The 26,279-nt window shown below is 48.9% G+C and overlaps 1 protein-coding gene across 1 annotated transcript; it reads left to right on the top strand.

Annotated features, from left to right (window-relative positions):
• Positions 1-20,529: 20,529 nt before the first annotated feature.
• GSC2 (goosecoid homeobox 2) lies at positions 20,530-23,777 on the top strand. Its single transcript, XM_035272944.3, has 3 exons — positions 20,530-20,795; positions 20,906-21,159; positions 21,718-23,777. Exons 1-3 carry the CDS (start codon positions 20,540-20,542, stop codon positions 21,820-21,822), a joined length of 615 nt encoding a protein of 204 aa, XP_035128835.2. The 5' UTR covers positions 20,530-20,539; the 3' UTR covers positions 21,823-23,777.
• The last annotated feature ends 2,502 nt before the right edge of the window (positions 23,778-26,279 follow it).

The following is a 26,279-nucleotide window of genomic DNA, read 5'->3' as shown; positions in this document are numbered from 1 at the left end:
GTGGGGTGACCTCCCTGAATGACCAGTAGCCTCCTTGACTCCCAACCGACTCGGAATGCAGGACGTTCCCAGCCAACTGCCCCTGTGACAGTTGGACTTAGAATCAGATTCATCTTCAACCGACCAAACCGGGCTGCTGGGCAGTTAAGACTCATTAAGTGAAAAAGTGGCCTGTGGGGCTGGTGCTTGGACAGCTTGGGGAGTGAATCTGACAAGCTGCCAGGGTCTCAGTGCCTATTGACCAGAACAGCTGCCCGAGCAGCCTAGACTCAGGCCTGGCTGAGAAGGATCAGAGGCTGACCTAGCTCTTGAGTGGGCAGCTTCCTGCTCCTACCCTTTCTCATCAAGACTCAGGCCCTGCTGTATAAACCACAACAACTCCAAATCTCCTGATGGCTTCAAGTCCATAGCACCTTCAGTGGAGAAGCTGGCAGGGGGTGACGACTGAGGCTCCACCTGCTGTTGGCCAGAGGCTGATTTAGATGCTCCTGGGGATGGGCAGGAGGTTTCCTTGTATCCAGATCACTTTTCTGGCATATCCTGTACTTAAATCTATCATGATCTCTTGTATCCATGAGCCATGAGCATGAGAAAAATACATTCAAAGTAGAGACCACTGTTGATATGCTCCTGGCAGGAGACCATGGGCCAGTGCTCATGTTTCCCAGGTTACACTTGTGTTCACCAGCTGCCTAAGGGAGACTGAGTCAAAGTTGGGCTTAGAAGGAGGGGTCCTTTTGGGTGGTGGGCACTTACAATACACAACAGGCTGATTGCACTGGGGATGTTACTCTAACAAGAGGAGGCAATTCAAGAAGGCAGCTGAGCTCAGTGGCCGAGGGCAAGGGGCAGGTGCCTGATGGCCTGGGCTCAGATGGCAGCTAGAAGCTGTGTAACCCTGGGAAAGAGACTGAACCCCTCTGTGCTCAGTTCCCTGCTGTGTGATGTGGAGATGTATGTGGGGCCTGCTTGTTAGCATTATGTTATGAAGCTTACTCTAAGCAGATCCAAATTAAGCCCGAAGAAGAATGACTTCATAAGTGCTACAAAAGTGTTCAAACAAACAAACTAAAAGAATGAGGCAGACAGGTAGCAGTGGCTGCCTCCAGAGAGGAAGCTTGGATGGCTACAAGTCATGGGGGGTGGAAGGTCAGTTTCCAGCCTTTATATGGGCAAGATGCTTTAAGACACGCCATCTCTTGTGACGCTCACATGAGCCCTGTGGGGCGTGCGGGGCCAGGCTGTATCCCGCATTTTACAGTTGAGGGCACTGAAATGTAGAGGGGCCAAGTGACTTTCCCAGAGCCACAAAACTGAGGAGGGCTGGGCCTGAGGAAGGTAGTCGGTTTCCTGGAGATGGATCCTGCCAGGGAGGAGGAGGGGTGTTTGCTTCCCTAAGGAGTGATGTGGCATGGAAGGGGACAGGGATTCTTTACTCTACAGGGTTGTTGTAACTCTAGCCTCCTGGTGTGACCAGAGGATAAGAGCAGGCAGGCATCCTCAGGTGTCCCCAATGCCCAGAGAAAGGGCAGCTTACCCCACAGTCAGCAACCGATGTGACTACAGCCACAACTGCAGGGGCCTCCCTCCCAGCCTCCCTGGTGTTGTCTTTTTTGGGGATGGGTCTTGCCAGGTGCTAGTAAGAAATTACAGCTTCAACCTCCAGGGAGAAGTTGGAAGCAAGCCCCTATCACCCTCTCAGGGTCTTGTCTCCATTTTGGGTGTGTTTGGAGTGTCTGGCTCAAATAAGCTGTGTGAGCAGCACCCCAAGTGTGATCTCCAAATCCCGCTTCCCACTTCAAGGAACCAGCCCACTCGGGTTAATGGCCAGCTTCAGGCATGAGGCAGGGGAAAGATGTGCCCAGAACAGATTGTGAACAGATAGCAGAAAGTTATCCAGGTGTGAACAGAGAGCAGAAAGTTATCCAGGTGTGAACAGAGAGCAGAAAGTTATCCAGAAGAGGCACGGTGGGTCATTGTCAACATCCATAAAGTAGACCCACGGTGGGCTCAGAGGTATCCCATACAGTAACATAACTTTGAGCTCACCCTGATAATAACTCTTCACCTTGGGAAGATGGCAGGCATCCAATCACCATCATTAAGCTACTAAATGAAAGGAAAGAAAACGTCTATGCTACTTTTTACTGAAATAAGAATCACACTCCCAGGTGAGCACCAGACATGTAAGAAAACACCCTTTAGAACATGAATGAATTTTAAAATAACATGAGCAAAAAAGCCAGACACCAAGAAATACATATTGACTTATTCTATGTATAATGTTCCAAACCTGGGGAAGTCTAAACAAATCATTGGCAGTCAGAACAGTTCCCTTTCCCAAGGAGGAGGTCGACGTAAACATGGCAGAGAAACTTCAGGGATGAACCAGAAACGTCTTCACTTGTAGCTTCAAGGAGTGAAGGGAGGGAGTGCCCTCTCACCCTCTCAGATGTTCTCTCCCAGACCCTTGATGTTGAGGGTCTCAAAAGAGGGTGCTGGCAATGGTTAGGTGTTCAGGGTTCTCATGAAGAAAAGCAAATGATAGACAGCGTCAAACTCAGTTCTGGGTTTGAGTCTGAATGTGACCCGCATGCTGAGAGAACCCAGCACACCTGGATAACAAAACCAAACTCAGGTCTGGGCTTAATGAAGCGCCCCAGACTGGATACAGGGTGCCACTAGTTTTATATCTTATTATGTGCACAATCCCCAGAATTGCTGATTAATCCAAACCAAAGTTTTTGATGCTTCACTGGGCAGAAAAGAGCAGGTGTACTGCAAAGATCATCTCTAATGATCACAGCACCCTCATAGCCCAGAGACACAGTTCCTACCTTTATGACAACATGCTTTGAAAATAAAAACCAAACCTCACACACATTTTCATTTTCTTTCTGATTTCATACCCCCTGCTTCAGCCCCTCAAGCAGCGGGGATAACCTGAAGGCTCTTAGGAACCCTTTCCCATTAGGTCCTACCTGGAAAGCAGTTCCCTACCTTGGGGGTCATCTTCATTGACTCTGAAGACGCTCCAAGAAGCCAGCCTTTAGAAACAAAAACATCAGGAAAGTCATTAGAAAGAGTGACTCACCCACTCCTCTTCCTCCAGCTGAAGCCACGCGGCCTCACACGTCATTCCCTGGTCTTTGTTCTGAGTTGATAAACCTTCCTACAGTCTCTCTGGCTGGAGTTCTGTATTGGCTAAATCACTCTCTCAGGAGACCCCCAATCTTCCTTCCCAGTGGGATCCCTGAATCAGGTTTCTATACACTCAAGTGGCAGGTTGGTCGCCCACGATGAGAGTTACTTCATGGTGCTTACTTGTCACCCTTTCCTGAGACGTTCTCTGCAATTAGACAAAAGAAAACATTATGAGGCTGAGACTCTGCGGTGCACCTCACATAGCTCTGTTATTCCCTTAGCAAGGGTAGAAGACCAGAAGTGACACAGCGGCTGAGCCACAGGTCAACATCCCCAAAACCATGAGGACGTTTTGGAAAAATAAGGTCTTGATTCACAGAATTCACCTTTAAAGTTGATTTAATAGGCAAACACACAGTGCTAAATCCAAGGAGGAAAACGTGTTGAGGACAGCGCCTCTGCATTACAGCAGTTCTATTTTTTAGAATTTTCAATGCTTGAATAAAAGCTAAGTTGAACAGACCGATGGATTCAATTCTAGGCGAAACAGTCTATTGTAGTTATGTACTAAACGTTTGTTATAGTCGATGATGGAAGAATTGGAAATATTGAAATTATATTCTATAAAACAACCGGTGTTAATCACACGACAGTTCCTTCCTCAGTCCCCCTTTCCTTCGTCATGCATGTGCAGTAATTGCCCATGGAGCAGACCTATCTTTGTACTCGCCAGTCCATTGAGCATAGTTTATTTCAGGGAGGGAGACACGGGCTGGATGCTGACGTGTTTTAACTGCAGTGCGGAGCTGCAGTGAGTGTGGTGAACTAGTAACCCAATGCTTTTTTGCTGTCTTAATTGGCACTGTGTCTAGTGAATGTAGTTTGCAGGATTTGATCATTTCTAGGTCTTGTGGTGGTAAGAGTTCTCAACTATCTCAAAAATATCTCATCTTATTTGTCTGGGGCCAACTGCTGAGGAATGTCCCCAGCACTGAAAGGAGTTTCTCAATATTTCCAAGTACTGCTTCCTAAAATTCAGAACTTGCATTTGACCCTGTTGTCAGAGGCATCTGGGGCCGCTCTGCAGTATTCACACCAGTGCACCAGTGGCTGTGCCATATCCTGCAGTTACAGTCACTGTTGTCTGCCCTAAGCCACCTGACTGCTGTGGCCATCTTGGAATCATAGACAGTGTTTGGGATCTCCATAGACTCAAGTAAACCTAGGACTAGCATGTGCGAGGGAACCAAGCTATGGCTACCTGTGATGGGAGGCTTGAGAGCCATCCTCCTCAGGGTAATAACTGCAGTTCATCTGAATAGGCCTATATTTATTTTAGAAATTGAATCAATAATTAGTATCTTCTTATAAAAACAAAAAAAACAAAAAAAACTACCTTCAGAGGAATTCACCAGTAAATTCTACCAAAATTCTTACAAAGAAAGGTAGTCTTACCATACAAGCAAGTAACCATAATTTTAGCATTGCCTTAGTTACATTGTAAAAATTATGTTTCCAAACAAGACAAAAGAAGGTTTATACCTGCTGTATTCATAATCGCCCAAACTGAAAGCAAACGTCTAAATATTCGAGATGTCCTTTACTATCAAAAGTGAACGAAGCCTGGGCAACATGGTGAAATCCTGTCTCTACAAAAAAAGTAACATTAAAAAAAAAATAGCTTGGTATTGTCCGACCTACCCTCTATGGGAAGACAGAGCTCGTTCAGAAAAAACCGGGCCACAGGTTAGAAGAAAGTCTTAAGTTCAGGCTTTATTGAGAGGAAAGACCCTCCGACCAGACCAGCCGGGAAGAACAGGAAAATGGCCGCGTGGCTCAGAGGAGCAGAGTTCTTTTATAGGGGGCTGAAGGGCTGAGGGAGCGGGGAAGCCGAGAGAGCCGAGGTGGCGGGCAATGGTTGGTCAGTTTAAACCGCTGGGCGGGGAAGCCGGGCGGTGGGAAACTGGGAGGCAGGAAGCCTGGAGGCAGGAAGTTGGGGAGAGCTGATGAGGCGGGTGGTGATTGGTCAGCCGGTTGCCGGGCGGGAGGTGGCTGTGGCCGGGCGGGAAGGCCAGGACCGTATGTAGAGTGAAAGATAAGGGAGTCCCTTTGTGTGGGAGGGGGAGGGCTTTCACGACAGGGACAGAGTTTTCCAAACAGGTATAAAGCACGTGCATTACAGCCAACTGCTTGGGAGGCTGAGGTAGAAGGATCAGCTGAACATGGGGAGGTCAAGATTGCAATGAGCTGTGATTGCACCAATGCACTCCTGGGTGACAAAATGAGACTTTCTCACAAAAATAAAGAAACAAAAAGAACCAAACTCTAAGTTGTCAACGTAACTTTCCTTGTGTAGTTGCATCACCCGTTGATTAAATGCATTTCAATGGGCACAAATGAAATAAATGAAGAACCTGGCACAGCATTTACTGAGTTTCTCTCATATGGGACACTGGATGAGTAAACTGAAATTATTTGCTTCAATCAACCTAATGATATAATTTCCACCCTACCTTCATTTTCATTGGGGCAAATTTTCTTACACCTCGTTTTTTTTTTTTTTTTTGCTGCCCAGCTCCTGGCGCGGCCAGCCAAACCTGCAAGGCAGAAATGTATCATAATAAAGACAGTGCTTGACACCTTGCTGGCAGAGGACCACAGAGAAATCAGTAAAAACATTCTCAGTTTAAACTTTTGATCCTAGTTTTCACTGACTGCTTTTCAATGCTACCTGAATTCGATCTGGGTTCTAGGAAGATTTGTTTGTACAGGCAGGTACCTTTATTCAGATGAGACAATATAGAAAAGCAGAAGTTCCAAGTTACCAAAAACAGGCTGAGTTCAAATCCTACTTAGAATCTGCACATACCTGGGAGAGGGATATGAACTCATCTGTGCCTCTCTTCCCTATTCTCAGATGTGGAAATGTTAGTAGATCTAGGCTATAGACCTACTAAGGTCTATAGTGTCTAAAAGGATGAAATGCAGATAAAGACTTAAAAAGACTCATGTTTTTGTAAATGTCCTAAAATGTTCAATCAATGTCGGGAAGAATAATCCAGATACTTGGTAGTGGTTGACTACAGAGAGGGAGCTTGCATGTCTGCACAGGATTAGGATGGAAAGTGACTTCACAGTTTCCATGGCCACATGATTTCCAGCTCATGACAGAGATCTGTGATTTCCCTGATCCCCAAGTCAGCCCCAAGGGACAGGCAGGGAAGGGGCTACAACCCGTATTTTCAAATTCAGTGAATTAAAACTCAGACATTTTGAATGACTTGCCCAGAGTCACCACAGTGAGGAATGATAGGTCTGAGGTAATCATGCGGTTGGTTCCCTGGGGAGAGAGATCCCGGAACACCTGAGTCCTCTAGATCATGCCCGGGACCCTGGACCGAGAGCTATTCTCACAAGCTCCGTGAAATCCTGCTGCCCCAGTGTTTCTGTGGGATGGTTGAGGCTATGGAGAGGTGGCAGGTGGCTTACCGCAGTTACTGACCTACTCTATTATCCCTATGTTGTCACTTTTAGTAGTTTTATGACCCATAAGGCAAACATTTTAAGTCTCTCAGTTATGATGCACGGTCTGAGATTTTACCTGAATCCACTCTTTCCACCCATCAGGTGATTCTCATCTGCTGGGCTGGAGCTGGCCTGCCGTAAAAGAGGACACACGGCATACCACGGAGCGGCTGTGTGCCCCACTCCTGCGCACACTCTTGCCTTGCTTCTGCTTTCCCAGCTCTGACAATCCTAATTCTGGCTTCCAAACCAATCCTGTACGTCCCTCTCTGTTCTCAGACTTGCCTCAACTGTTGGATATTTTAATCACTGTTGTGACCATGACTGAACGGTGACATTTCATATGCCATAGTATATGTTTATCTTTTTACATATTTCTTAATAGCATTTAACTTATTGTTTCAGACTTTTAGGAACATTTCTGGGCTAGGTGTGCTGGCCCATGGCTGTAATCCTGACACTTTTGGAGGTTAAGGCAGAAGAACTGCTTGAGGTCAGACGTTTGAGACCAACCTGGGCAACACAGTGAGACCTCATCTCTACAAAAAATCTACAAATTACCAGATGTGGCGGTGAGCCCTTGTATCCCTAGCTACATGGAAGGCTGTGGTGGGAAGATCGTTTGAGCCTAGAAGATTGAGGCTGCAGTGAGCTATGATCACACCACTGCCTGGGTGACAAAGCAAGACCCTGTCTTTTCACAATAAAAAGCATTACTGTGTCACAAGTATCCCCATTTTATTTCTCATTATCTAATATTGCTGTTTTCATCCTGAGGCTTAATTGCTTTAGTAAGCTAAGAAAAAAAAGTTTTTTTTTTTTTTAGAAAAGGTACTTTTTAAAGCAGGTCATATGCACGCCTTTTTGTAAATTCTAGTTTTATATGCCATAAATCTAAAATTTACACTCTTGATGTACTGAGTCTTCTTCTTAGAACCAGCCTCCTCATATGTAACACAGTATAATTCCCATTTTACACCTGACTCCAAACATTGAGAGGATAGAATAAAATGAAAGAGCAGTCTGTATACCACGTAATGCACAATGAATCACAAAGCGAAGTTTTCTCTAACTCAAAGGCGAAAAGTGCACAGTTAGCGTCCTCTGCAGAACCCATAGCAAAATGAAATTTTGAGAAAATATGCACTTTGGCTGCCCAGTGAAGTTAGAAGGAAACTGTCACAGGTCATCATCAAGACTTCCCCAACATTGGCTTTTATTTTTAAATAATGAAATACACATGATTTCGCCTGCTTTCTTTCGTGTATATTACTGCATGTTCTCTTTGCTTTTCTGCGTACCCTATCTTGGGAATCACTCCATAGCAATAAAAAGACATCTTACTCTTTTTTACAGCTCCATACTTCTCCTTTATGTAGAAGTACCAGCTTATTTTTTTTTTCTTAGAAAGAAACATTTAATAAGGACTGAGAAACAGAAGCCATGTCTGTGTCTTGAGTGGTGGCAAGACAAGATGGTGGATCCCTGTGCCATTACCCCTCACAGTGGAGCGTGTATACCATAGGGAAGGGATGGTTCAGAAGGAAGGTGTGGGACAATTGAAGGTCTTTTTACATTAAAATCTTTTTACCTATAGGCAGGGTTTAGAGTAAGTACCTGCTCTACACAGTGGCTCACAATGCCCATCCCTGCTGGTGACCACAGTTGCCCCTCTGTGTGACTGCATTATTCATCCTGGGCTGCCTGAGCTTTCCAGTCCTGAGAAAAGTGTGTGTGTGGAGGGGAGGGTGGGTGTTATTAAAAGTCACCCTGGGCACTGAACTCAGTAGAAAACCCTGGTTACTAATGTCAGTTCCATTAGCATCTCTGGTTTTCTGAGTCTGGTAGCTTCCATTTGCTCAACGAACGTAGTGATACACAAATGTTTGACTGATTTTGTACCTAAATGCTCCTCTCCTGTCTTACAAGTGTTAGTTTTTGCCTTCAATTTGACCACAGCAAAAACATGAAATGTTTCCTCTCCCCTCCCCTTTTCCATTCTGTAGGAAGGGGAGCCATGAAAACAAACTCTTTTCCACAGGCAGGGTCTGGCCTTCTAACTCCAAGTCTTTACCTTCCAAATTCAAGTCTAAAGTCATTTCATCTCTTTTGGAACCTGTAACCATGAGCTAGCTCTACCTGTCTTTCAGAACAAGGAGGTAAACTAAGCCCGTGAAGTTACTGGAGTAGGGCTGAAGAGACGTTCATGTCAAAGTGGGAATGTTGAAGTAATCAGAGCTCCACGGCTACACTTTTGGGTAAAACCACAACAAAAACAACTTTTTTACAGCTCAGGCAGTAACATTTCACACCTTTTGCAGTCATTTTAAGCATGTCCCTCAATTTTTCCTTCGGTTTTCAAATTACAATTGGAAGACATAAAGCTGCTTCTGTCAAGGTGACTTCAAACCATCTATTAAGAACACCATATAATCTCTTCCATGGCAAACTCTATTTCGAATTTAACAAGTCTCCAAATATTTGAGTCTGAATTATCCCAATTATTAACTTCTCTATCGAATAGGAGAAAAGAAATGATTGGGCCTTTAACCGGCTCCTTCACTGAGGTGCCATCTCTTTTGGAACCTGTAACCATGGGCTGAGCGTCGCGGACCTCCACCACTCCGGGATGTAACGCGGCAGGCTACGCGGCAGGCTCTGCAGTGGTGGATGCCACAGACTTGCCACAAGGCTCACAGCAGGCACAATATGTCCACTATAGCTGGACAGCTAAGGCTAGAGAATGGGATGGAGACTCCAAAACTGGAGTATCTGAATTTTCATCGGGAAAAGGGAGAGACTAGACCAAAAAGGCCTCAAGCAAGAAGGCTCAACAACGAAGACAAGAGGCAGGACTAGCCTTTGTCCCCCATGCCCAGCCCCGGGAAAGCTGGTTATAGGCAGGAGGGAGCTGGAAGCTGAGGATGTCTCTGGGGTGACGGGATGGGAAGGAGGTGGGGAGGGGGTGGCCAGAGATGTGCCAGAGAGCAAATGGCGCCTGTGGCTTCTTTACTTTTGCACCTCTTCGATGTTATGGGCTGAGTGTCGAGGACCTCCACCACTCCAAGATGTAACATGGCAGGCTCTGCAGTGGTAGATGCCACAGACTGGCCACAAGGCTCACAGCAGGCACAACTGGGGCCAGCGCTGGGGCATAGACAATTCCCCATGGGTTATCTATAAGGAGACTTTCAAAACAAAGCAACACAAAATAAAAAAGAAAGAAAAATAACAAAACCAAGCAACATGCAAAATAAACAGAAACAAAGCAACAGACAAAACAAAATAAAATAAAGAAAAAAACAAAGCAACAGAGCAAGCGCCAAGGGCACAAACACTTCCATGAGAATAGTCAGAGCTCCTCCTCCTCCCACTACCAGCTTCCGACTGAAGGCTGCTGGTCCTGGCTGATGCCTGTCCCCCACAAAGCCTCCTATGTCACCTGATTGCCAGGAAACAACAAAGTCAGGCCAGTGACTCACAATGCCACTTCTCACAACCCCATCCAATGGCTCACAATGCCCATTCCTGCTGCTGGCCACCTGTGGCCACCCTGCCCCTCTTGGTGACTGCATTATTCATCCTGAGCTGCCTGAGATAATCCATTTTTCACTATAGGCCTCAAAAAATTCAGCAATGTCCCTTCATAGATTCTATATGGAGAGTGTGTCTAACCTGTGAATAAAAACAAAGGTTTCATTCTGCGTGAGAAATCCACAAACACAAAGCATTTTCACAGAATCCTTTGGGGCCCACCTCTCACCTTCAGCTTCCCATTCTTAGTTATCTGGGCTTCTGTGTTGTATGATCTGTCAGGTTCTAGGCCTTGTAAGGGTCAGTTCCATGTCTCCACTCACTTACATGTGCCCAGGAAGGTTGGCTCTTGGGAGGCTCTTCATGGTGACTGAGGCCATGGATCCTTCGCACTGTTCCTTGAATCCACTTGACACGAAATACTCATCCTGAAATGATGCTTTGAAAGCGATGCTTCCAGTCAATTGTGGGTCCACTGTATTATGGATCCCGAGTACCCAATACACGGCATATAAGAAATGAATGAAAAATGAGTGCATGGACTCAAGTGTGCCTACAAGGTGAGAGAAAAGGATCCTGCTTACTAGGTGTGCTATGAAGGCATCTGGGACCATTGGCTTTGCTATTTCATAGCAGGCCTGGGGCTTTGAGGGCTGGCATTTCCTCATTCTAAACCTCAGATTCTAATAAATTACCACCAAGTGGACAAAGGTCCGCGGGCCAGAGCTCTTGGTGTGAACAACATACCTTTTTTGGGTGTGATTCATGGATGGGGACTATACAAAACTAAAAACCATGTTTATGTGCTGACTACCTGCAAGGCGTGGTGAGAAAACACTCTGTATACATGATCTTATTCAATGCTTGTTACAAATCCCTGAAGTGGATTTTTAAAAAACTAAAAACCATGTTTATGTGCTGACTACCTGCAAGGCGTGGTGAGAAAACACTCTGTATACATGATCTTATTCAATGCTTGTTACAAATCCCTGAAGTGGATTTTTAAAAAACTAAAAACCATGTTTATGTGCTGACTACCTGCAAGCCGTGGTGAGAAAACACTCTGTATACACGATCTTATTCAATGCTTGTTACAAATCCCTGAAGTGGATTTTTAGACAAACTTTCTATTCTAGAGCTTTTTGGAACAAGAGGCTAGTGTAGTGAGCTTCCACCTACTCAGCAGCAGATGCAGGTATTTGTTATCTGACGGCCGATCGCGTTACATGTATGCTCCTACATGCTTCTCCTCTTCCTCTCGTGATTTTATAGCAAACCCCACACATCATAGAATTTCCTCCCTGACCATCTTGGTGGATGTCTGTAAAAGATACGATTCTTGTTTGTTCTTTCAACATGAGGTCTCTGTCACCCAGGCTGAAGTTCAGTGACATGATCTTGGTTCACTGTGGCCTCTCCTGCCTCAACTGCCTGAGTAGCTGCAACTACAGACTCACACCATGCCCAGCTCATCTTTTTATTTGTATTTTAGTTGAGACAGGGTCTTGCTATGTTGCCTGGGCTGGTCTACAATTCCTGGATTCAAAGGGTCTTCCCACCTTGACCTCCCACACTACTGAGATTATAGGTGTGAACCGCCCGTGCCTGGAGACAAGAACTCATTAAAAAATATAATCCCAATACAATCATCAACCAACCATCTCACACCATTGCTCTTTATCACTGTCAACTCTCCTTCTAGCTCCAAATTTCCAGTCGTTTCATGTTTGAATCATATGATTCAGTCGAATCATATTTATTGTTTGAATCAGGATCCAAATAAAGTCTCTCTTTGGGATTGTGTGATTCACCTCTTAGGGTTTTTTTGATCCTGACAGCTTCCCACTTTCATCTCTGTGCTGTCCCTTGCAGTCCATTTATTGAATAAATATGGCCATTTCCCTATAGTTTGAATTAAGCTAAGTGTATTCTCATTATGCTGGTTCTCATACTGTGAATTTCGCTAATTGTATCTTCTGATGTTGGTTAACTTGCTCTTCACTTTGTTCTAGTTTTGATAAATTAGTAGTTTGATCTCAAGACTTTGTGAGATTCAGGTTGGACTTCAGGGTCAGGGCAAAAAGGCTGTGCTAGTTTCCTCTGGGAGGAGGTGTGCACTCTCTGGACATCTTTTTTTTTAATTGGTGACGTTAATGGCCATTGATAAATTATGGATTGAACAATGAAGGCATTGTTGTATCATTCCTTCTTTGTTTATGAGCTGCCACACTTCCGGAAAGAGATACTTCTACCCTAAGAAGGGCCGTGCATGATAAAAAAAAAAAGTAAATATAAAAAAGGAGATGCTGCTTCTTATGAACTGTTACTCACTTGTACAACTTACAAAACACCAGTTCATGGCTTCATTTCTTCTGTTGACCATTTTTCAAAATCATGGGCTGTTTCATTTATATCCTTCAATGGTCACCACTTCTATTAATTAATTTATTTAGACAGGGAGGGTCTAGCTTTGTTGCCCAGGTTGGTATGCAGACAAGCAGTCATGCCACTATAGCCTCAAACTTCTAGGCTCAGGTGACCCTCCCATCTCAGCTTCCTGAGTAGCTGAGACCAAAGACATGGGCCCTCAAACCTGAGTAATTTAAAAAATCTTTTGTTGAGACAAAGTCCCCCTGTGTTGCACAGGCTGGTCTTGAACTCCTGAATGAAGTGATCCTCCTAACTCACCCTCCCAGAGTGTTGAAATTACAGCCACGAGGAGCTGTGCCAGCCCACTTTTATTTTTTCAAAAGGATCATTATGAATGCAGATATTCAAACATATCTGATATATCTCAATTCACTGCAACTATTATCCTTACTAATGTACAAAATGTCCTATCTTTGGTTAGAAGGAGGCCCTTCAGATGGGCCCTTTACACATGTTGAAATCATCCTAATAATCTTTATAGATTCTTTGCTATCCAGAGTGATAATATGTTCCAGGCTCCTTACACATTTCTGGCCTAGACCTGGAATCAGCATTTTGTCCAGGAAGGCTTGTTTCCTTTCATTGGGCAATGGTATTTTGAGACTACAATCTTGGTGCTAGGGGTAAATAGTATAATTTTAGAACTTAAAAAACTGCCTGGCTCGTGTCTGTAATCCTAGCACTTTGGGAGGCCGAGATGGGTGGATCACCTGAGGTCACGACTTTCAGACCAGCCTAAACAACATAATGAAACCCCATCTGTACTAAAAATACAAAAAATTAGCCAGGCATCATAGCGGGATCCTGGAATCCCAGCTACTTGGGAGGCTGAGGCAGGAAAATCACTTGAACCTGAGAGGAGGAGGTTGTGGTGAGCTGAGATTGCGTCATTGCACTCCAGCCTCGGTAAAAACAGCAAGACTCTGTCTCAAATAAATAAATAAAGAGGCCGGGTGTGGTGGCTCAAGCCTATAATTCCAGCACTTTGGGAGGCCGAGGCGGGTGGATCACGAGGTCAAGAGATCGAGACCATCCTGGTCAACATGGTGAAACCCCATCTACTAAAAATACAAAAAATTAGCTGGGTGTGGTGGCGCGTGCTTGTAATCCCAGCTACTCGGGAGGCTGAGGCAGGAGAATTGCCTGAACCCAGGAGGCGGAGGTTGTGATGAGCCGAGATCGTGCCATTGCACTCCAGCCTGGGTAACGAGCGAAACTCTGTCTCAAAAAAAAAAAAAAAAAAAGGTGAAGCGGGGACTGACATGAAGGCACGCAAGTGCACAGCCTCTGTAAACCAGCCAGAGCCGGTCTGGGGTGGGTGTTCTTGTTATCAGAAGGAAGTTGCTAAAACCAGTCTCTTGTCCTATCAAAGCTGTAGCGGTGGCTTGTAGAACAGGAGGGTCAATTAGTGTCTGGTGGTGGTTGAATTGTGATTGTTTTAATATCGTTCATCTTGAGGCCAGCGCTTGTTTAACTGCTAGAGGAAAAAAAAAAAAAAACCACCAGGAACAGCGGCTCACACCTGTAATCCCAGCACTTTGGGAGCTGAGGCGGGCGGATCACCTGAGGTCAAGAGTTTGAGACCAGCCTGAGTAACATGGAGAAACCCCGTCTCTACTAAAAATATAAAATTAGCCAAGCACGGCGGCACATGGCTATAAGCCCAGCTACTCGGGAGGCTGAGGCAGGAGAATTGCTTGAACCTGGGAGGCAGAGGTTGCGGTGAGTCGAGATTGCACCATTGCATTCTAGCCTGGACAACAAGAGAGAAACTCCATCTAAAAAAAAAAAAAAGAAAAAGAAAACCTGTGACAGAATATAGTTTCTTCTTTAAGTGTAGGGACGTGTGACTTACCCCTTGCCTGGCGTGGTCTTTGGTCCTATCTATAATTTGCTGTCTTTTTGCCGCAGAGCCTGTTCTGTCGGTCTTATCATCTCTATTTTAACATCAATGTTGGTCCGTTGTTGTTTCTAAACCACAAAAGGGGCAAAAGGGGGCAGGGTACAGTGAGGCGCGTCTGACCTTCCATCCTGTCATGGCTGTTAACTCAGTTTTTCAAGTTTCTCTGGGGTCCCTTTGGTCATAGGGGAGGGGGTCTTTTCAGGCTGTGGGAGTGCTTAGGATTTTACTTTTAGTTCTCAAGAGTGACACATATTCTGCAATAAAGGTGACATGAAAGTTCCTGAACTGCCCCCTACCAAGTTAGAAGCCAATGCTTTTATCCAGGAAGGATAGCAGAGCTTAGAGGCCTCAGTAAAGTCTGAGAGGCCAGCTGGGCACAGCTACTCACACCTTGTAATCCCAGCACTCTGGGATCGCTTGAGACCGGTAGTTTGAGACCAGCCTAGGCAACATAGCGAGATGACAGGTGTGTCTACAAAAAAATACAAAATTTAGCCAGGCACAACGGTGCATGCCTGCAGTCCCAGCTACTTGAAAGGTTGAGGCAAGGGAATTGCCAGCGCCCAGCGTGGTGAGGTTGCAATGGGTGGAACCCATTGCACTCCAGCCTGGGCGACAGATCAAGACCCTGTCTCAAAAAGAATAAATAGGCTGGATGTGGTGGCTCACGCCTGTAATCCCAGCACTTTGGGAGGCCGAGGTGGGCAGATCAAGAGATCGAGACCATCCTGGCCAACATGGTGAAACCCCATCTATACTAAAAATACAAAAATTAGCTGGGCACGGTGGCACATGCCTGTAATCCCAGCTACTCAGGAGGCTGAGGCAGAAGAATTGCCTGAACCCAGGAGGCGGAGGTTGCGGTGAGCCGAGATCGCGCCATTACACTCCAGCCTGGGTAACAAGAGCGAAACTCCGTCTCAAAAAAATAAATAAAATAAATAAAGAAAGATTGAATGGAGGTTGCAACGTGGTCCTTAACAAATCCCAGTTTAATACATTATCTGGCTCCTGCAAAAACCAGTGGATCGTGTTGTTTAATCCCAAGACTAGAAGGACACATCCACAACCAGATAAAGGGCACCTGTGAAAAATCCTCAGCTTACATCACACTTAATGGTGAAGACCGAATCATTTTCCTCTGAGATCAGGAACAACACAAGGATGTCCACTCTTGCCACTTCAACTCAGCATTGTATTGAAAGCTCTAGGCTGGGTGCGGTGGCTCACACCTGCAATCCCAGCACTTTGGGAGATTGAGGCTGGTGGATCACCTGAGGTCAGGAGTTTGAGACCAGCTTGGCCAACATGGCAAAAACCCATCTCTACTAAAAATATACAAAAATTAGCCAGGCGTGGCGGTGCGTGCCTGTAATCCCAGGTGCTCGGGAGACTGAGGCAGGAGAATCACTTGAACCTGGGAGGCAGAGGTTGCAGTGAGCGGAGACTGCATCATTGCACTTCAGCCTGGACAACAGGAGACTCCTCAAAAATAAATAAATAAATTGTCTTCCTAGACACTTGCCACAAACAACACAAAAATGAAATTAAGAAAACTACTCCGACCGGACATGGTGGCTCACACCTGTAATCCCAGCACTTTGGGAGGCCAAGGCAGGCAGATCACAAGGTCAGGAGTTCAAGACTAGCCTGGCCAACATGATGAAACCCCATCTCTACTACAAATACAAAAATTAGCCAGGTATGGTGGTGCACACCTATAATCCAGCTACTCGGGAGGCTGAGGCAGGAGAATCACTTGAACCTGGGAGGCGGAGGCTGCGGTGAGCCAAGATCACCCCATTGCACTCCAGTCTGGGCAAGAGAGTGAGACTCGAAAAGAAAAGAAAACCACTCTATTTACAATAATGTCAAAAAGGACAAAATATTAGGGAATAAATGTAAACAAAGTGAAAAACTTAAACTCTGAAAACTACAAAACATTGTTGAAAGAGATCAAAACTCTAAGTAAATGGAAGACATCTAATGTTGATGCCTTGAAAGAGTTAAATATTGTTAAGATGGCATTGCTTCAAAGATGTATCTACTGATTCAATGTGACTCCTATCAAAATACCAACTGAAGCCAGGCATGCTGGTGAGCGTCTGGACTTCCAGCTATTCAGGAGCCTGAGGCTGGAGGATCACTTGAGCCCAGGAGATTGAGACCAGCCTGGGCAACATAGTGAGACCCTGTCTCAAAAAAAAAAAAAAGGGAATAAACCAGCAGATGCAATGACTCACACCTGTAATCTCAGCACTGTGGGCAGCCGAAGTAGAAGGACTGCTTGACCCCAGGAGTTTGAGACCAGCATGTGCAAGACAGCCAGACCTTGTCTTGAAATAATTTTTGAGACAGTCCCACTCTGAGCATCTGACAACAGGCTACCAAGTGACCAGAAGGCTCGTTAAAGCTGGGTAATTTCAGCTGGAGTGTAGTGTCATGATCTCAGCTCATTGCAACCTCTGACTCCTGGGTTCAAGTGATTCTCCTGCCTCAGCCTCCCTAGTAGCTGGGACACAGGACTATGCCACTACACCTAGATAATTTTTGTATTTTTAGTAGAGACAGGGTTTTGCCATGCTGACTAGGCTGCTCAAACTCTTGACCTCAGCTGATCCACCCACCTCAGCCTCCCAAAATACTGGGATCACAGGCATGAGACACTGCATCACACCAGCCAGACCTTATCTCTACAAAAAAAAAAAAAAAAATACGTACATATATATATATATATGTATTAGAAATTAGCCAGGCATGGTGGAACGCACTTGTGTTCCCAGGTACTTGAGAGGCTGAGGTGGCAGGATGGCTTGAGCCCAGGATGTCAAGGCTGCAGTGAGCTATGATCATGCCACTGCACTCCAGCCTGGGCAACAGAGCAAGACTCTGTCTCAGAAAAAAAATAGAGTAAGGCCGGACGAGGTGGCACATTCCTGTAATCCCAGCACTTTGGGAGGCTGAGGCGGGCAGATCACGAAGTCAGAAGATCGAGACCATCCTGGCCAACGTGGTGAAACCCCATCTCTAAAAAAAAAAAAAAATAGAAAAAAGAATTAAAAAAAAAAAGGAAAAACAGCCCACAGAAAATATTTGCAAATCATATATCTGATGAGGGACTAGTATCTTAAATATACAAAGAACTCTCACAACCCAACAATGAAGAAGAAACAAATAAAGCACGCCTTTGGGAGCCCAGCGGCACCCTGTTGAAAGCAAAGGGCAAGCACACAGCCCCTCCTACCACTACGAAAGAGCACAACAGGGTAAAGCTTTGTGATTTGGAGGCGGAAAAAACTTGGGAATCCTGCCCAAGAAATCTGTCGGTGACACAGAGGATGCCAGCTTCGAGTAGAGCCCAGGGCAGGACGGGGTCTGCTGCAGCTCCAGGTTGTGGCACCAGCAGCCCTGAGCCTGACCCTGTGAATTTGCAGAGCCATGGCCAATGCTTGGCAGAGAAAGGTTTCATGTGGGGCTTTCAGCAGGCTGCAGCGGAAGGGTGGCAGTGCCACTCCTAGGGTTCTGGAGCAAGGCCATGCCACACACCATTCACAAAACAAATCCTTCCATGTTCCTGGGCCTTGGCAGGAACTGGGCATCTGACAACGGGCTACCAAGTGACGAGAAGGCTCATTGGAGCTGGGTATTGCCAGAGCCACTCACTGGGTCATTATTTTATTTTTGTTCCAAGATAGAGTCTTGCTCTGTTACCTAGGCTGGAAGGTGGTGGTAAAATCTTGGCTCACTGCAACTCCGCCTTCTGGGTTAAAGCGATTCTCCAGCCTCAACCTCCCGAGTAGCTAGGATTATAGGCACCTGCCACCATACCCAGCTAATTTTTGTATCTTTTATTTATTTAGTTTTCTTTCTCAACCCCCCACCCAGCGACCCTCCAATTTTTATATCTTTAGTACAGACAGGTTTTTGCCATGTTGGCCAGGCTGGTCTCGAACTCCTGGCCTCAGGTAATCCACCACCTTGGCCTGCCAAAGTGTTGGGTGGGAGAGCCACCACCCCCAGCCTTATTTATTTTATTTTTTGAGACAGGGTCTTGTTATATTGCCCAGGCTGAAGTGCAGTGGTGTGATCTTGGCTCACTGCAGCCTCGAACTCCCGGGTTCAGGAGATCCTCTCACTTTAGCCTTCTGAGTAGCTGGGATCACAAGTGCATGCCACCACACCCAGATAATTTTTTCTTTATTGTAGAGACAAGGTCTTGCTATGTTGTCCAGGCTGTCTCCAGCTCCTAAGCTCAAGCACTCACTCCTCCTGCCCGGGCCTCCCAAAGTGCTGGAATTACGGTGTGAGCCACCAGGTCTTAAAGTACCATCACGCAACCACAGTGGCATTACCAGGATCGGCTCTCAGCAAGTCCAGAGGACACACGTAAGCTGTGAAAGCAGGCGACTGCCGTCCCATGTGTCCTCACTGATGACATCTGCCCCACAGCTCACTCAGGCGGCCCTGAACAGCGGTGGAGCATGAGGGCAAAGCCCCCCAAACGACAATTTCTGTGAGCACTGTGCCATCTACACTGTACAAAAACAGTGTAGACCCACCGGCAGTAGCAAATGGTTGAGCTGGTTGGTTCAGGAACCTGGACAGAGCAAGATTAGAAGGTAACAGATGAAGGCCGGAGGTGGTAGCTCATGGCTGTAATCCCAGCACTTTGGGAGGCCGAGATGGGCAGATCACCTGACATCAGGAGTTCGAGATCAGCCTGGGCAACATGGTGAAACTCTGTCTCTGATAAAAATACAAAAAATTAGCTGGGTATGTTGGTGCATGCCTGGAATCCAGCTACTCAGGTGGCTGAGACACAAGAATCGCTTGAACCTGGAAGGCAGAGGCTGCGGTGACTCAAGATCACACTGCTGCACTTCAGCTTGGGTGACAGAGTGAGACTCTGTCTCTGAAAAAAAAAGAAGAGGTAAGTTAGGAGATGTGGACATCAGAAGGGGCACCTGGAGCTGTGGGGTGACCTGTGCTGCTTCCATGGATGACTGCACTGGTCTGACCCCCAGGTGTGCTTCGCTCCTCAGGACCTCTGGTAATCCCCCAGGGGTAGTTGTGTTCCCAACCTCACAAATTTAGGTTCTGGGTCTGTTGGGGTGGGAGGCAGGGAGTGCCATCACCAGGGTCATGGTAAGGATTGTGTTAAACCTAAATTATGACAGTTGCCCAGTCACCCTGGGTTCCTCATGCCAGCAAGCAAAGGAGTCCACAGGCGGGCCCAAGTGCCCAACCCAGCTCATACTGGGGACCGGGAGGAATGCTGCATCTTCCAGGGATCCCCTGGGTGCCCTGCGATGCTCCCATGCCCAGCCCTCCCTGTGGGACCCAGAAATGGGGGCTCCCGGCAGCCCAGGCTTCCCGCCACGCTCCCACGCCCTCCAGGGCCATGAGACCCTGGATCGGAGGTGGCTGGCAGGTTCGGGACACGGGCAGGTTCCGGCCCACGAGCGCGGCGGGAACGCGGGTTTGCAAGTGGTGTTGGGCATCATGAAGGCTGTGGTCCAGGAGTTTCGGGTGCGAGGCTAGGCTTGGCTTCTCCAGGTGTGCTGAGCCGCCACGGTAGGACCCCAGAGTGGACGAAGAACAAGGCCCTGCCGAACGCGGGGGAGCCACCAGAGGCTGGGCCAGGAGGCACCGCCGCGCTCTGCGTGGCTGCCAGGGTCGGGGTGCCCTCTGGGGTACTGCCACGTCCCGCAGGCGGCGGGGAGACGGCCCTCCGCCTTTTCCCGCAAGTCGCCCTGCTCATGAGCGGCGAGTCCGGGTGGGACAGAAGGACGCAGGCGGGGGCACAGGGCGGTGGGAGTTTATCCCCGCAGCTCCCTCGACCCCCGCATGCGGAGGCAGAGCCGCCGCAGTCGGGGATTAGCGCGCTCGCGGCCGGCGCTGCGGGATTAACCCGCGTGGACTGGGCGCCCGGCCCGGGGATTATTGCGCGCTCCCCTCGACGTATATATTCCCGCGGCGGCGGCGGCAGCCGCAGGGCCGGGCATGGCAGCAGCTGGGGGCGCGGCGAGCCGCAGGGGCCCCGGGCGGCCCTGCCCCTTCTCCATTGAGCACATCCTCTCCAGCCTACCCGAGCGGAGCCCCCCGGCCCGGGCCGCTTGCCCACCGCAGCCCGCCAGTCGCCAGAGCCCCGCGGAGCCGGAGGAGCACGGGGTGCCAGATACTGCGCACTGCGCCTGCTGCTGCTGCTGCGGCGCCCGCGCGGCGCCCTGCGGCCCCCCGGAGGCGGCAGCCGGGCTGGGTGAGTGGGCGAGGGGAGGGGCGCGAGCCCAGCTGGGGACCCCTGGGCGCGGAGCGGTGGGTGCCGAGCTTGGCCCCCGCCCCGCACCTCACCGCGCCCTCGCCCCGCAGGCATGCGGCTGGCGTGGCCGCTGAGGCTGGGTCCCGCGGTGCCCTTGTCTCTGGGCGTGCCAGCCGGAGGTTCCCGGGCGCTGCCGGGCGCGGTCGGCCAGGGCCCGCAGCGGCGCACGCGGCGCCACCGCACCATTTTCAGCGAGGAGCAGCTGCAGGCGCTCGAGGCGCTCTTCGTGCAGAACCAGTATCCCGACGTGGGCACGCGCGAGCGCCTGGCCGGCCGCATCCGCCTTCGCGAGGAGCGCGTGGAGGTGGGTGCCCCGCCCAGCCTCTCCTCAGCGCGCGCGGGCCGCGGCTGCACTGCACTGGGGTCCCGGGGGTCCTGGCGAGCGGACGCCCTTGCAAAGACCGCGTCGGCGCAAGCACCGCACTAGAGCGTCAAAGGAAGAGGCTCCCGCACGGCTCTGGGCGTCCGGGTGGACGAGGAGCGGGTGAAGGCTGGCGGATGGCGCTTGAACCGGACGGGAGGGTTACTTTTCTTTTGTTTTACCCTTTCCCCGCCTTTTTCCTGATGACGGAAGGGGCGCACATTGACGTCCGTTATTTGGGAAATTCGGAAGACCCCAGAACCCAAGAAAGTGCGTCCTGGTCGCCGCCTGGCGGAGGCTGGGGCGGGTACGAAGGGGGTTCCCATACTACGTCCAAGCCCACCGAGTCTGTACGCAGCGGATAGGAGCGGGTGGCGCACAGGCGTCCGCCCACATCCCTGTCGCGAAGCTCCCCTCTCGGGCCCTGTGGGACCCTAGGAAGCCGGTGGGACGTGGGACCTGGGGCTGGGGCTGAGCGTTACACCCCTCCGCCCCCACCAGGTCTGGTTCAAGAACCGCCGGGCCAAATGGCGACACCAGAAGCGCGCATCAGCTTCCACGAGGCTCCTGCCTGGCGTCAAGAAATCCCCCAAGGGGAGCTGCTGATGACTCTGGGAGCTGCCCCTGGGTTCGGCCACCCTCTTTGGGATCTTTGGAGCTGGCTCTGAGAGAGGACAGATGTACCCGAAAAGGAGCTGGGAGAAGACACTCGCCTCCTCCGCCCGTCTCCACAGCTCCTTGCCTCCTGCAGCTTGTGCTGCCTTGGCGTTGGGTACAGGGTCCCCGGTGCTTGGTGTTCCACAGCAGTGGGAGTGACGAGTCCCTTGAGGGTGGGCTGGGGCATAGAGTAGCTTCCTCACCCCCCACCACCCCAAGAGGCACTAACTCCACCCCAGGAGGGGAACTACCCCGTATGAACCCGGGACCCAGAGTCCTCCTCTGTGGAGCCTTTCTGCGCACCCTGGGGCATGCTGGCCTCCCTCTTCTCAGTGTGGACATCGACCCAACTTGACCTGGCCCGCCTTCCCCCAGCGGGAAGGGGGGTGGGGTTCGTGTGTGCGCAGTCCTGGGTTGCAGGCTTCCCAGGCCCTGGACTGGGCCTATCTGTAGAATAAGAAGATTGCAGGAGCGATTCCAGGAGCCCCTCCCCAGCCCCTTCACCTTCGAGCCTCGCGCTGATACGGAGAAACCAACAGGCAACTTCAGATATCACAGAAGCCGCCCAGAGTCTCAAGTCCACCTTGGCTCCACTCCCACACCCAGCAAAGAGCTGTCCTTCTCCTTCCTTCCCAGGGAGGGGGTGTTTAGGGTACAGCTGTCTTTGAGAGGAGAACAGCTCTGCGAGACCTCAGTCTCTGCACCAGGGTGCTCCCCAGCGGAGACGACTGCTCCATGGATGGTGGCCTGGGGCCAGCCTTGGTCTCTAGGCTACTGCAAACCTGTCAGTGGGTGGGGGTCCCCGGCTTCCTCCTGGGGTTTTCATGCTGTGGGGTCAGCCTCCCTTACAACAATCTCTGCCATCCTAGGGTAGGGGAAGAGGAGGTTGGATTGGGGAGACCCCGACGCTGCTGTATGGGAAGATGCCTGCCCTCCCCTTCTTTATCCTGGCTCAGGGCGAAAGGCACCATGAAAAGAAGCCTGTGATTCCCCACGTAGTCCCTACAGTGGGTCCGAAGCATTTCACGCCCCCTCAGCTGGCTTGAGCACTTAGTTCTGTCTCCTTACAGGTCCTGGGGGGAATGGGGCAGTTCTACCTGCAAGATACAAAGTCCATCTCTAAAAGCAGGGCTGCAGAAGCCAGGGCTGCCGATCCCGGCTGGCCAGCTTGGATAACACCAAGCATGCCTGGTGTCCCCAGTCAGAACTGCCCTGAGAATGCTGGGTGTTCCTAGCATAGGCGCTCCTGCCTCTACCCCTAGCAGGCACACCGCTGATTGTCACAAAACTCTTCTCCCTGAATCCCGGTCTTACCCTTGGGGACCGAACAGACTACCTGCGGGCATGCTGGTGTCCCGGTCAGCTCCCTTGCAGGCAGGGACACTCCCATCTCACGGGCTCCAGCCCCCTCGTGCTCCTTTGTTGAATGGCCATCTGTCATCGTATTGGAAGCCCTGATCAGAGCTTCTGGAGCATCACCTTCCAGGGCTCAGTGGCTGTGTCCCCCTCCTGAATTTGCTCCTTGGCAGGCTGACCCCCACAGCAGGCGGTTAATATAGGCATCCTTCAGACTCACGCCCAGGGACTCCCTTCTCACCTTCACTCGCTCCCTGGTTTATCTTTTACCCTCAGACTCCGATTCCCATCTTTCTGCCACATTTACATCTCAAGCCCAGGCCCCTCCCTTGAGCCAGGTATTTATCTCCAGCTGTCCCCTTGACTACTCCACCTGGAAGCCCACAGGTCACATGTCTGCAGTGAGCCCTTCTGTGCAAACTAGGCACATGAGCCAGGGAGCCAGTGATCACTGGACCACCCCCTCTCCTGATCATCCACTATACCCGGGCTAACAGCAAGCCAATTTTACGTTTATCAATAAATCAATAAATCCCAGAATCTCTCCAGCTCTAATTGCACCAGTCAGATGTGAGCCACCATCACCTCTCACCTTGACCACTGCAACTCTGTCCAGCCTTATCCACCTGCACCCACACTGACTCTGCTTTTTTGTCACTTGGCTGGTTTGTTTGAGGCAGGGTCTTGCTCCATCACCCAGGCTGGAGTGTAATGGTGTGATCATGGCTCACTAGAGCTTCCAGCTCCTGGGCTCAAGCAGTCCTCCCGCTTCAGCCTTCTGAGTAGCTAGGACCACAGGTGGGCACCTCACACCTAGCTAATTTTAAAAATTTTTTGTAGAGATGATGTCTTGCCATGTTGGCCAGGCTGGTCTCAGAACTTCTGGCCTCAAACGATCCACCTGCTAGGCCTCCCAAAGTGCTGGGATTATAGGCATGAGCCACTTTGTCTGGCCTGCTTCTCAATTCAGAATAAAGACAAATCACCCCACCATATCCCACAGGGCCCCGTGCAGCCTGGCCCTGCCTCTCTGGCATCATCTCACAACTCACTGCACTCTGTATTTCCAAAGGTCTTCTTTGGAACTTGCCTTGCTCCCTCCCACCACTGGGCCTTTGCACATGCTCTTTCCACCTGACCAATGCCCATTTGTTCATCTTTTTAATCTGCAATTCCTTTCTGCCTGGGGAAACTTCTCTGACCTCCCGAATTAGGTCAGGATTCCCCAAGTACAAACTCTTCTTGCACAGACAACAGCTGGAATTTTACACCTATTTGTGGGATGATCTAACAAGTGTCTTTATCTTCCCCATGGCACTGTCACCTCTACAAGGGCAGCGGCAGCATGCTGTACTTCCCAGCGAATGAAGGGATGCCTGCATGTTGTAAAAGTAAAATTGTACTAAATTTTTCTAGAGCAGAATTTATTTGTCCCGACATAATTCACATCCTCCTTTTGGGAAGAAATTCCTAAAAAATGCCTAGGCAATTTTCTTGTCCACTTGAATTATATATATATATATATATATATATATATATATATACACACACACACATATATATATGTATATATACACATATATATACATATATATATGTGTGTGTGTGTATATATATATATGTGTGTGTATATATATATGGACAGAGTCTCACTCTGTCACCCAGGCTGGAGTGCAGTGGCATGATCTCTGCTAACTGAAGTTTCTGCCTCCTAGATTTAAGCAGTTCTCCTACTTCAGCCTCCCGAGTAGCTGGGACTACAGGCACCCACCAACATGCCCAGCTAATTTTTATATATATATATTTTTTAGCAGAGTCAGGGTTTCACCATGTTGGCCAGGCTGGTCTCAATCTGCTGACCTCAAGTGATCTGCCCGCCTGGGCCTCCCAAAGTGCTGGGATTATAGGTGTGAGCCACTGTGCCTGGCCTTGAATGAGAATTATCCCTCTTCTAGGAAGCCCACTCTGGCATTTGGGGGCCCAATCTTTTTTTTTTTTTTGAGACAGACTTTTGCTCTTGTTGCCCAGGCTGGAATGTAATGGCCCTATCTCAGCTCACTGCAACTTCTACTTCCTAGGTTCAAGCGATTCTCCAGCCTCAGTCTTCTGAGTAGCTGGGATTACAGGCGTCAACAACGCCCGGCTTTTTTTTTTTTTTTTGTATAATTAGTAGAGATGGGTTTTCGCCATGTTGGCCAGGCTGGTCTCGAACTCCTGACCTCAGGTGATCTACCCACCTCAGCCTCCCATAGTGCTGGGTTTGCAGAATAATTTTTAACTAGACATTTCTTAATTGAACCACCATCTTGTTCTTTCTTTTATCTTTTGTTAGATAACTATAAAAAATCATTGTTTTGGCCAGATTTGGTGGCTCACGCCTGTAATCTAGAACTTCGGGAGGCCACAACCGGCGGATCACCTGAGGTCGGAAGTCCTACTAAAAATATAAAATTAGCCGGGCCTGGTGGAGCATGCCTATAATCCCAGCTACTCGGAAGGCTGAGTCAGGAGAATTGTTTGAACCTGGTAGGTGAAGGTTGCAGTGAGCCGAGATGGTGCCATTGCATTCCAGCCTGGGCAGCAAGAGCGAAACTCCGTCTCAAAAAATAAATAAATAAATATAAAAATAAAATTGTTTTAAGGCCCTTTTCTTGCATAAAGCTTAAAAATTCTATACAAGCAAATTTTCTGAAGTGTATTTTTGTTAAATAATCTCGAAGCATTCGTAGTGCTTAATTTGTGGGAAATTGAAATGCTAAAGCCTTTGGACCCTGCGGAGCTAGAATTTCAAGCATGAAGGACACGCTCCATAGCCCACCCCCACCACCGCCACAGCGCCTCCTCGTGTTCACAGCATTGACAAGCATGAATAGCGGGGGAGGCAGGACAAAGACTACAACTCCCATAAGGTGTAGCATTTTTATTGACGTCTGTACGGAGCCCGGGCTGGCCTTCTAGATCTACAGCTTTCCCATTGGTCAACTATTGGAGACGCCTGCGCAAATGGTGCAGTTCCGCCCCCTTCACCCTATGACGCGCATACGGCGCCC

The sequence above is a fragment of the Callithrix jacchus genome, chromosome 1 (genome assembly GCF_049354715.1).
Source record: "Callithrix jacchus isolate 240 chromosome 1, calJac240_pri, whole genome shotgun sequence".
Taxonomy (NCBI): domain Eukaryota; kingdom Metazoa; phylum Chordata; class Mammalia; order Primates; family Cebidae; genus Callithrix; species Callithrix jacchus.
This window is presented reverse-complemented; position numbering and strand designations above follow the sequence as displayed.

Excerpts from the sequence above, each read along its gene's own strand:
- GSC2 (XM_035272944.3), top strand. The coding sequence starts at position 20,540 with ATGGCAGCAGCTGGGGGCGCGGCGAGCCGCAGGGGCCCCGGGCGGCCC. Across the intron at positions 20,796-20,905 it reads GGAGGCGGCAGCCGGGCTGG|GCATGCGGCTGGCGTGGCCG; the intron begins GTGAGTGGGCGA and ends CTCGCCCCGCAG. Across the intron at positions 21,160-21,717 it reads TTCGCGAGGAGCGCGTGGAG|GTCTGGTTCAAGAACCGCCG; the intron begins GTGGGTGCCCCG and ends CGCCCCCACCAG.